The sequence below is a fragment of the Macaca fascicularis genome, chromosome 14, assembly GCF_037993035.2.
Source record: "Macaca fascicularis isolate 582-1 chromosome 14, T2T-MFA8v1.1".
NCBI classification, from domain to species: Eukaryota; Metazoa; Chordata; class Mammalia; order Primates; family Cercopithecidae; genus Macaca; species Macaca fascicularis.
Genome location: NC_088388.1, coordinates 81814416 through 81826713, shown reverse-complemented (window position 1 = coordinate 81826713; position 12298 = coordinate 81814416). Strand labels below are relative to the sequence as shown.

General features: G+C 39.1%; 1 protein-coding gene across 1 annotated transcript in view; it reads left to right on the top strand.

Moving 5' to 3' along the window:
- PRCP (prolylcarboxypeptidase) overlaps positions 1-6376 on the top strand; it is an 81351-nt gene extending 74975 nt beyond the window's left edge. Inside the window, exon 9 of the mRNA XM_005579213.4 lies at positions 5621-6376. Within this exon, the coding sequence (XP_005579270.3) occupies positions 5621-5837 (217 nt within the window). The 3' untranslated portion in view covers positions 5838-6376. The remainder of the gene's footprint in view (positions 1-5620) is intronic.
- The last annotated feature ends 5922 nt before the right edge of the window (positions 6377-12298 follow it).

Below are 12298 nucleotides of genomic sequence, written 5' to 3'. Positions count from 1 at the left end.
TCCAAGGATGATGTTAAGTTGCAATTGAACAGAGGACAATTTTTATTTTATTTTATTTTTTTGAAACAGTTTTGAAACAGAGTCTTGCTCTGTTATCCAGGCTGGATTGCAGTGGCATGATCTCGGCTCACTGCAGCCTCTACCTCCCGGGTTCAAGCCATTCTCCTGCCTCAGCCTCCTAAGTAGTTGGGACTGCATGCATGCGCCACCACGCCTGGCTAATTTTTGTATTTTTAGTAGAGGCAGGGTTTCACCATGTTGGGCAGGCTGATCTCAAACTCCTGACCTCAAGTGATCCATCCATCTTGGCCTCCCGAAGTGCTGGGATTACAGGTGTGAGCCACCATGCCTGGCCAGGACAGGCAATTTTAAATTGTATTTCAAACACACATATACTTAATGTACCTAATTTTTTTTCTCATATAATTTGTACATTTACATTTTCATAATTTATTTACTTCTTGGTAGTGGTAATACTTATTATGCTTACAGAATATGGTAATAACTATAATGACATCACACGTTCATGTAGTAGTTTATTTATTTTCACATATATTATTTGACTTGGGCCTCACAATAGTTCTGTCTGAGAAGGGTATTATCTTTCTTAAAAAACATTTTTTTTCTATAATCCACATGAGAATTGAGGTTCACAGGGGTCAGTAACTTACCCAAAGTCATGCAGCTAGTAAAAATGTACAACTTAGATCTACTGAATGAATTCATTGTTCTTTCCACTATTAACACACAGCTGAAGGTCAGTCTCTTTATATTTGTATTAATCATTTATATGAACTTTTCTTTCCCACGTAAAAAGTACCAAAGTGATTTACAGCGTGTTTATGAACTTGCATATGTGTATTTATAGATGTCTATGATGGGCATCCAGTATGTGGCCACAGCCAACTAGACACTTTTTAAGTTCATTCAGTAAATTTTTTGGGCCTCCTATTGTGAGCCAGGTCTGCTTCTAGGAACTTGGAGATGTAGAAATAAACAATATGGACAAAAATCTCTGCTCTCATGGAGTTCTAGTTTGAGAGATAGGAAATGAAACAAGATAGAACTTATAAATATGTTAGAAGGATATAAGTGACAAGGAGAAAAAAGTAAACCAGGAAGGGGACTGTAAAATGTCATAGGGAGGGAAAACAGTTGAAATACTTTATTAGAGTGACCAGGGAAGACTTCATCAAGGAGTGACTTTAAAAAAATGATATAGAGGAAGTAAAGGAGCTAGCCATGAAGTTGGTGGAGTAAGAGGATTAACTGAAGGCAAAGGCCTTGAAAGAGAAGTGTCCCCAGCCTATTCTTCAGGTGGAGTAAGGTCAGTGTGGCTGGAGTGGGGTTAATAAGTGAGAGAGTAATAGGAGGTGAAATCAGGGAGGGAGCAGAGGGCCCGAATTATGTGGAAACTTGTTGGTTCTAGTAAGGACTTAGGTTTTTACTGTGAATGAGATGGGAAAACTTGGAGCTTTTTGAGAAAAGGAATGACATTATCTGGTTTAGGTTTTAACAGGATCAAGTTGGCAGCTCTATTGATATTAAATTGCAGGGAGACAAGGGTAGAGGCAGGAAGGTCAGTTAAAAGGCTATTGTAGTAACTCAGGCTAGAGATAATGGTGACTTAGATTAGGGTTGTGCAGTGGAGGTAATGCAAAATGGTCAGATTATGGATATATTTGAAGATATAGATGACAGGATTTGTTGACAGATTGTGTGTTAAACAATGAGAAAATTAAAGAGTGAAACCAAAAAGATTAAAGAGTGACATCAAACTTTTTGACCTGAACAATGAAAAGGATAGACTTCCCATTGACAGAGATTGGGGAAGATGGCAGGAGGAGCTGGTTGGCATTTGGGAAGCATCAGGAACTGCCAAGTGTCTAATTTGACTTCCATGTAAAAATGTGAAGTTCACATTTGAACTTTGGTTCTGAAGTTTAGGGGAACAATCCCGGCTAGATACATTATTTGGTAGTCATCTATATATAGGTTGTACTTATAGTTGAGAAGTTTTTTGATGATTATGCAAATTATGGGAATAATTTCATGTCTTTGATAATGTGAGCTTGAAGACTTTTTATTTCAGGCTTTGTTGTAAACAATACCAGCAAAATGGAGTTTGTATTAAACAAATATCAGGACACACATAAAAATGTCCTATAAGTGATTTCAAGTGGTATGTAGTAAAGATATGCCAAGAGGTACCATTCGAGGGGAAAGTGATCTAATACATGCCATGGGCAGAATACTCAGATCCAGGTAGTTCAGTGACAGTTTTTCCCCTGGGGAATCTGTTTCCATGAGATTAGGTAGATGAAAGGCAGACCTGGGACTAGAAGCAAAGTATGTCTGATCCCAAAGCTCATGCTCTTCTTACTTTGCAGCACACAAGAGAGCGTGAGCTGTCGACTTTCAACAGTAGTCACGGTTCCACTGAATTGCAACGTAGTATAAAATTAAGCATTGGACTAGGGTTTTTAGAGCTGTGTTTGAATCTCAGATTTGCTAAGTCAAATGATTTTGGCAAGCCTTTTAAATTCTCTGGGCATTAGTTTTCTCTTTTATAAAAGAATTGTAATTAAACCTACTTCATAGGGTTGTTACAATGAACACATGTGAAAGGCTTTGTAAACACGAATGCAATCTATGCATAATATGTTATACTAGGGAAAAATTTGATTTAAATAGTATCAAGAATAAAATGCTTTGGAATAAATTTAACAAAAGAAGTGCAAGATGTATACATTGGAAACAAATTAAAAATTGCTTCCTTTAAATGGAAAGACCTCTCATGTTTATGTATTAGAAGAATTAATACTATTAAGGTGACTATTACTCCTCAAGTTGATCCACAGATTCAATGTGATCTCTATCGAATTTCCAGCTGGCCTTTTTTTTTTTAAAAAAAAAAATTAGAAACTGACAAGCTGATCCTGAAATTCATATAGGAATATATGGGACCCAGAATAGCCAAAACAATCTTGAAAAGGAAGAATGAACTTGAAGAACTCACACTTCCTGATTTCCAACTTACTACAAAGCTACAGTCAATACAGTGTGATACTGGCATTAGGATAGACATATAGACAAGTGGAAGAGAATCAAGTGTCCAGAAGTCAAACCTTACATGTATGGCTTATTGATTTTCAACAAAAGTAGCAAGACAATTCATTGAGAAAAGAAGTTTTTTCAACAAATGATGATGGGAAAACTGGAGATTCGCATGCAGAAGAATGAGGTTGGCTCCCTATTTCATACCATAACAAGAAAAATCAACTCAGAATAGATCAAAGGCTTAAATGTAAGGGCTAAAATGATAAATCTTATAAAGGAAAACATAAGAATAAATCTTCATGACTGTGGGTTAGACAGCAGTTTCTTGGTTACCATACCAAAAACACAAACAATGAGAAAAAATAGATAAATCAACTTCATGAAAATGAAAAACTTGTGCTGCAAATGATACTATCAAGAAAGTTAGAAGATAGTCTACAGAATGGGAGAAAATATTTGCAAGTCATATATTTAATAAGGGACTTGTATCCAGAATAGGTAAGGCTTTATAAACAATACCAGCAAAACGGAGTTTGCATTAAACAAATATCAGAACACACATAAAAATGTTCTGTAAGTTATTTCAAGTGGTATGTGGATAAAGATATGCCAAGAGGTGCCATACAAGGGGAAAGTGATCTAATGTTTGCAATGGGCTGAGTACTTAGATCCAGGTATTTCAGTGCCAGTTTTTTCCCTTAGGAATCTGTTTCCATGAGATTAGGTAGATGAGAGGCAGACCTGAGACTGGAACCAAAGTGTGTCTGATCCCAAAGCTCATCCTTTTCTTACTCTGCAACACACAAGTTAAGAGAGTGTGAGCTCTCAGTCAAAAATAAAAAGATACATAACTCTAGTTAAAAAATGAGCAAAGATATGACTGGGCATTTTCCCAAAGAAGATATAAAAATGGCCAATCAGCACATAAGATGTTTAAACACCATCAGTCTCTTGGGAAATGCAAATTAAAACCATAGTGAAATATCGTTTAATACTTACTAGCCTAGGATGTCTAAAATAGACAGATAATAATAAGTGTTGAAGATGTAGAGAAAGTGGAACCCTCAAATGTTGCTACTGGGAATATAAAATGGTGTAGCCCCTTTGGAAAGTAGTCTGGCAGCTAATCAATAGGCTGTTACCATATGTCCTAGAAATTCCTAAGTATATGCCTAAGAGAAGTGAAATCATACATCCACACAAAAACTTGTATGTGAATGTTCAAAGGAGCAATACTCATTAGACAAAAAGTGCAAACAATACAAATGTGCATCAAATGATGAAGAGATAAGTAAAATATGATGTATTCGTACAATGAAATATTATTTGGCAATAAAAAGGAACACGTACTGATTCATGCCGCAACATGGGTGAAACTTGAAAACATTACACTGGGTGAAAGAGACCTGTTGCAAAAGACCACCTACTATTTAATTCCATTTGTACGAAATGTCCAGAATAGGCAAATCTATAGATTCAGAAAATAGACTCATGGTTTCCTGGGGCTGAGAGCAAGGCAGGAAGGTGGGGAATGACTGCTAATGAGTATCGGTTTCTATTTGGGGTGATGAAAATGTTCTAAAATGGATTGTGGTGCTGGTTGCACAACTCTGAGTATACTAAAAACCATTGAATTGTATATTTTAAATGGACAAATTCTGTGGTAGATGAATTATATCTCAACAAAACTATTCAGAAATATTATTAGGGATGCTGTCTGTGGTTGTATTGGATTTTTTACTCAGTTAAACTAAATACTCAGTTTTAGTGACTGATTATCTTTACATTATTCTGAATTGTGTTGTGTGAACCAGTCGAGACTAATAACCTAGTAGCATTTCCTTAACTTTAAAGCTAATGTAAAATGAAGATTTTTGTGTAATGCGCAAATTTTTGGATTCCAGATCCCGGTGACATTTTTCAGATCTACTATCCTGTTTCCCAAAGTACTGTACTGTATTGGATAAAAAATGCAGCCTCCTCCTTTCCTCCCTCCCTCCCTCCCTCCCTTTCTTCTTTCCTCCCTCCCTCCCTCCCTTTCTTCTTTCCTCCCTTTCTCCCTTCCTCCCTTCCTTAAGAAAATGGGGTTTCACCATGTTCCCCAGGCTAGCTGGGCTCAAGTGATTCACCATCTTGGCCTCCAAAGAGCAAAGATTACAGACATGAGCCACTGTGCCCGGCCTGTTATCTCCATTTTACAGATGAGGAAACTGAGTCAGGTAACTTGCATTATATAACTTTTGAATGATGAAATCAGGATTGAAATTCAGGTTTCTAAATTTCATATCCCAGTACAATCTAGGTTGATTTATGGGAACACCTCCTTCAATCATCTCTGGTTCCTTTTTTTTTTTTTTTTTTTGCACCTGGTTGCAGGAATATTGCAAAACTCCAGTATGAATCATCTCTCCATATGATAAATTAGGTCCTCAGATCAAATCCCCCAGGTTACAAGTTTATAATTTTAAGTGTTAAACATATAATAGGTTTCTCCTAGCTTATCTGCGTGTCAGTATGAAAAACTAACACCTTTATTTTTTCTTCTGTTTTTTACTTGCAGCAATGGTGAACTAGACCCCTGGTCAGGAGGTGGAGTAACTAAGGATATCACAGACACTCTGGTTGCAGTCACCATCTCAGAGGGGGCCCACCACTTAGATCTGCGCGCCAAGAATGCCTTAGATCCCACGTCTGTGCTGTTAGCCCGTGCCTTGGAAGTCAGACATATGAAGAATTGGATCAGAGATTTCTATGACCGTGCAGGAAAGCAGCACTGAGAAACTTTTGATTGTTTTCAGTTTCTTCTTTTATGTTCTAACCACCACATTCCCATTCACTTTGGTTTTCTACGTGTAGTTACCTTCTCTTGTGTATCATTAGATTTGATGGGCCAAGGTTGAGATAGAATAGAGGGTGATGACGGTAAGAGCAACTGTCCCATGAATGTGATTTCCTGGGTTCTCACTGTCTTTGCACCATGTCTAGGAAGAATCTTCTTGATAACTCTCCCACACCATCAGTGGCCTTCATAACTGGAGCAGAGCTCCTGATTGCTTTTCATAAGAGGGAGAGTTACTTTCTTTGTATCTCTGCAAGCAGAGATTTCTTTTTGGCTTTGAGGTTGAAGTCTCTTTAGCCCATTTGTAAGTCCCCATCCCTACCCTACACAAAGTAAAAGCAGAAGATAGATTAAAAAATGATGTAATTGCAGCTGGTAGGATGTCTGGTGCCAATCCAGGAAGTGAGAGCCATTTCTTTTGTACTGGATTTAATGACTTTGAACTGTGCTGTAAATAAAGAATACAGCTGGACCTTATACCTGTGTGTTGCTTCTGAAGCTCACTCCGGCTCCGGCTGTTGGGAATGCTGTGTGCACTGGGCTTAGCTGGTTTTGGAAAGTCCTTTAATTTTTTCTCTTCCACTTGGCAGCTTTTCTTAGTTCTGGGATGTTGGCCACTGTGGTACTGCCAGTAAGAAATCTGGCCTTTTTCTGCTCCATTTCTCTTTGTTTCTAAGGTCAGTTTTGTGGTAATTTGGTTGAATTCTGCCAGTTTAGGAAAATGACTCTGTTTTGTCTTTTTAAATCTGAGCAAGCTTTATGCTGTAGTCACTAATTATATTTCAGTAAGAAGCCTTTAAAAATTGATGAATCAGCTGTTCCCAAAGTAGAATATAGTAATATTTAGCTTTTAAATTTTTTAAATTTTATTTTCTGATAGTTGTTACTGCTGTCATTAAAACCAGAAGTGTTAGACACTAACAGGCAGGTGCACGAGAACTTTTCTGTATGACTCCCAAAAGACAAGCTGACTAATTCATGCAGGCAGCATATTTGACATTAATAAATGGCCAAGCCATTCCTATTTCCAAGGGGTTGGCTTCTTTCAAGCAGTTCTTACACTGAGACCTTTCTTCAGAAGGGCTTTTCTAGGATAACAAATAGGGTTGGATCAAAACCTTTCAGGGACACAGAGAGACAGAGAGACTAACAGTTTCTACTCTGTTGAAAGATTTCTTCCTCCTTGTTTCTTTTCATTTTCTCTCAATAATTTTTTTTTCTTCACACTGCCTTGGGAACATTTTCTGCTTTTAAAAAACTGTACCTTGAGCTTGATCATTTTTAAGGCACTTTTTTTTTTTTTTTTTTTTTTTTTAAGTACAGATACAGAGTTCGTTCTTGGGATGGAAGGCTGAAATATTTCCTTTACTTTCCCTGGCATCTGGGAGATTCAGGAAAATCTTTGTCTTATTTTGGAAGGCTTTAGTTCTCATTGTAATGAGTTGTCTATCAAAGCATTTGGTTACCATTTTTGTTTCAGCATCAGAGAACAATCTCTTTGGGTGGGAATTTAAGGGCCAAAACAATACTGGGTTTTTTTCTTTGTCAACTAAGAAATTATATAATGCAGGGTTTATGGGCTTAATAGAGGATATTCTTACAATTTATTTTACAATTTTAGGGTTTTTTCCTTGTGTCAAATCTTTAAAATACTTTGCCATTTTATTTAATATTGATTGTTTAGATGAGTTACATTATTCTGAAGAAACAAACTGCAAAAAATAGAATTTTTTGGCAAGCATAATTGTATCCTATTACTGTACGCATTTTAGGGATATAGATGGCAGCCTTAATTGAAGTGAGTACAGTTATAATATGCTAAAGTTTAATTTTAAAATGAAAAAGAATTGGAGTGTCAGATAAGCCTCATTATTTAAAGCATCCCTCTAATAAAACTGCACTTTTTACCGACAGGGAAAGAGAGACATGGAGACTTGAGTGCTTTCTATTTTTATTTTTTTCAGCTCCCAAGAGCTTAGAAAGAATTTCTCCTAAAGAAATTTAGGAAAACCTTCTTAGGGAATCTGTAGCCCCAAGAGGTTATCCAGAGGAGCCAGTGTCTAAGCCAGCATTGTAGAGGGCGAAGGCCCCTGAGATATCCAGTTCAACTGCATCATTTTGTAAGGGATAGAATTGTAGCCTAGAGAGAAGGAACTTGTCTAAGGCCTCACAACTCCTTTTTGGCAAAATTGCGACAGAACTGGGGCTCCTTTTTGGCAGATTTTGTTTGTTTGCTTCATTTTACTCGTACAGTTTTATTTTTGTTTGGATTCAAGCAACAAAAGCCCACAAAACCAGCTTAAGGAAAAGAAATTTTTTGAAACTGCAAGATCAGCTCCAGGACTTGGGTTACTAGGAATCATGGGGAACTAGAACTGGGGTCTGGAAGGTCGTTAAAAATCAGTACTGCTGTGTTCTGTTTCACTTTCAACAGAGGTGACCTGTTGTCAGACTGGTTTGGATTTGTTCGTCAGATGTCTACAGTTTGGTAGGCAGTCTAAAGCGTGCATCAGAATTACCCAAAAGGGCTTGTAAAAATGCTGATTCCTGAGCCCCATCCCAGAGTTTCTAACATGTCTTGGGATGGATCTTGGGAAGTTGCATTTCTAACGAGTTCCCAGGTGATGCTGGAGCATCCCACTTTGAGAGCCCCTAGTTGAAAGAATCCGGAATTTGAATTTGAATTCAGTTCATCTCACTTCTGTCATCCTGCCTGACTCATTTGAGTGTGGGAGCCCTGCCTAGTGCATCTCTTCCCATGACTGCTTTATTCTCCCCCTACAGACCAGCTTCCTTTTCTGTACTCACAAGGCCCATAAGGACTTCTTAGAATGGTGTCCTCAACCCCCTGAGGGAGCAGTGCTTCACAAATGCACAACTCTCAGGTGGTTAGGGAAGGACAGGGCCATGAAAACATGGTTACAAAAGTGTACTTCTTAGGACTGGAGAAGCAGTTCAGGCAACTCAATCACACGACATCTATCACACAGTGTTTCTTGGAGCACAGGTATCCAACAAAATGCCAATAACTTGTGTAGTAGAAAGACCTATACCCATAGTTGAACAAGTGTGGAAAATAATGGGACAAATGAAGTTGAATAGTTGCTTTGTTTATCTGTAAATAGTATGTGACTCTCTGAAATGGTGATGAGAATACAACTCTTTCTTTTCTTTTTTTTTTGGAGACGGAGTCTCGCTCTGTTGCCCAAGCTGGAGTGCAGTGGTGTGATCTCTGCTCACTGCAAGCCGCGCCTCCCGGGTTCACGCCATTCTCCTGCCTCAGCCCCCAGAGTAGCTGGGACTGCAGGCACCCACCACCACACCCGGCTAATTTATTATTATTTTTTTTAGTACAGACGTGGTTTCACCATGTTAGCAAGGATGGTCTCGATCTCCTGACCTCGTGATCCACCCGCCTCAGCCTCCCAAAGTGTTGGGATTATAGGCGTGAGCCACTGTGCCTGGCCAACTTTTTCTGTTCTTAACAGAGCATCTCCTAGGCATAAGGCATTGGTCTAAAACCTGAAAAATACAATGGCAAAAAAGCAAACACAGCACCTAATTTAATAAGGTTTATGTTCTGGTGGGAGAAAGACACAAAATGTCAATTATACAGTGAATTGGTACAACTATAAATGTTATGAAGAGTTGAGGCTATTAGGACATTAATTGCAATTTAATAGGAAAATAGAGATTAATTGCTAAATGTTCTAATCTAATGGCCTCGACTCGTCATAACACTAAATGTTAAATGTTTAGCATTTAACAATGTGAGGTAGTCTGGGGGAATAGCAGTGTCTTTTTGATATGCTACATTTTAACTGTGATCTAAATGATGAATGGGAACTATACTAGGAAGAGGAGTGCAGAAAATGACATGTCCAAAAGCCCTGAGTGTAGCATATTCAAGAAACTTGAAGAAGGCCACTGCAATGGGAAGGCAAACAACCACAGAGAATGTAACGTAAGATGAATATGAAGACATGGGCAGGGGGAATGCTCATTCAAGTAGAATTATACAGATGCAAAACCTTTGATGGGCTTTAATCGGGGGAGTGACACGAACAGATTTTCATTTAAAAGGACTACTCTGGCTATAGAGTAGAGTATGCATTGTAGGGTATAAGCAAGTAAGGTAGGAGACCCCAGTCACAGTTGTCAAGTTAAGAGAAGAAGGTAGGTTTGACTAGAGTGGTAGAGATGGAGACGAGGAGAAGTGGAAAAATTGGAGAAAGATTTAGTAAGTCAATGGAATTTGACTCAGTCTGTGCTGGAGAGTCATGGTGAGTAGATGGCAATCAAAGCATGGGCTCAAGGAGCTGGTGTTTGGGAAACATACTTCAGGAGCTCATTGTGTAGTGTCCTTACCCTGATACTTTTTAAAGAAATACCCAAACATCCTAACTCCTCTACATATGACTCCACTGATCCAAGACACCACTTGAGCCCCACTACAGCCTTTCCTTAAATTAATTCTCTGGACTCATTTCCCATTTTTACTGCCACCCTTCACTTTCCTAATAACCCTGCACTATGGCTGTATCAAACTCATCGTTCTGAAATACTGCTCTTCTGTTTAAAATTCCTTTCTCAGCACTAACCTCCAATATGTTTTTTACTGGTAAACTGCTGTGCATCATTTAAAGCCCAGAACAATTTGATTACCTTCCCTCTGAAGTCTTTCCCAGCTTTCCTAAAGGAAGTAATTCCTTGTCTGTGCTCTCAAAGAACCAGGTTTACACTTAGTGTGTGAGCCTGAATGTAAACTCCACCAAGGTGGGGATTGTCTGTCTTCTTTTGTAGCACTGTAAACAGTACCTGACCACCTCTAATTTGGTATACATATCCTAAGTTATAAGACTTTGCTTAGTGTTCTCACCCTGTTTTTAGGAAAGCCAAGCTCTCTGAAGACAAGGACTATGTCTTATTCCTTCTAATAATCAGCATCTAGCACAGGTCCTGGCAGCCAGGACTCAGTAGGCCCTCCATACATTTATATTTAATGAATACATTTTAGGGCAGAAAGGTCAAGATTTCTGTTGATCTCTTTGTATAGCCATGTACCTTTCAGAGCTCTGATGTGCCCATGTGACCTCGTGCCCTTGGCTTCCCTGGATTTTGGAAAGGGGGTCTCCAGCACTTAGTACCTCTGGAACTTGGACTTTCTGATTTACCCTCAGTTGAACTGCATGTGCCCGGCTCCCTCTTCCACTCTATCAAGCAGGAACTCTCTGTCAAGGTAGTTGCATGTAATTTTGCCTTGATGTTAGGTGGGAACAGAACATTGAACACAGCCATTCAAGGAGCCAAAGAACGAGTTGGGGCTCAGCATGGTAGCTTACACCTATAACCCCAGCACTTTGGAAGGCTGAGGCGGGAGGATCATTTGAGCCCAGGAGTTCCAGACCAGCCTGGGCAATATCGTGTATTGCCTTGCAAAAAATTTCTTTAAAAAAATTAGTTGAGCATGGTGGTGCATGCCTGTAGTCCCAGCTACCCAAGAGGCTGAAGTGGGAGGATCACTTGAGTCTGGGAGGTCAAGGCTGCTGTGGGCCACGATCATGCCACTGCACTCCAGCCTGGGTGACAGAGAGAGACCCTGTCTCAAAAAAAAAAAAAAAAAAAAAGGATGCGGGGGGATTGGTGTCAATAAACTTTGCTAATAATGGGAATGGAAAGATAGAATCTTCCAACAGCAGACCTGGAAAGCAATCTTGGGATCATTTAGCTCTATGTGTTTGTTTAATGTGGCTAACATCTTTAACAAGAAACTCAAATGTGAAAGTTACTTGCCCAAGGTTGAGGTATTGCTTCTCACAAGAGGGCATTAGCTGCAGGGGTTTGCCCACAGACCCTGGCCTAAACAACGGATGAATAAAAAGTACATTGACACACAGATATTCTTTTTTGCCAGTCCTGCTGAGTGTCCGACTGCCTGCACACCAAGAGAGGTTTGTCACTGTGGCCGGCCTGAGCAGTTTGCACTCCAGGCATGTATTTAGTTTACAATTAACAACAGAAGCTTTGAGTCCACACACTTGTGGATAATTAACATGGTTAAGAGAGTAGTTCTACGCATGATTAAAGCTCAGGTACCGCAGTTTAAAGTAAATACCATTAGGGGGCAATATTCCTGGTAGACCTCCCCCTGGAGAGGGCCATCTGGCTGAAAGGTTAGTTAATGGAGGTAGGGTAAACAGACTTAACTGGGGAAGCCTCTATTGTCCATAGTATTTACCCTATGACCTAATGCTCTAAGGTAAGAACCGGCTGCCTTCAGCCTGTTCAACTATTAGAAGCTATGTAACCTTTCGGCCTTCCAAAAAGGATTGTGACTATTCCCTATAACTTTCCCTAATATTTCCCTTTAATATTTCTGCCACCATCCTGAGTGAATCC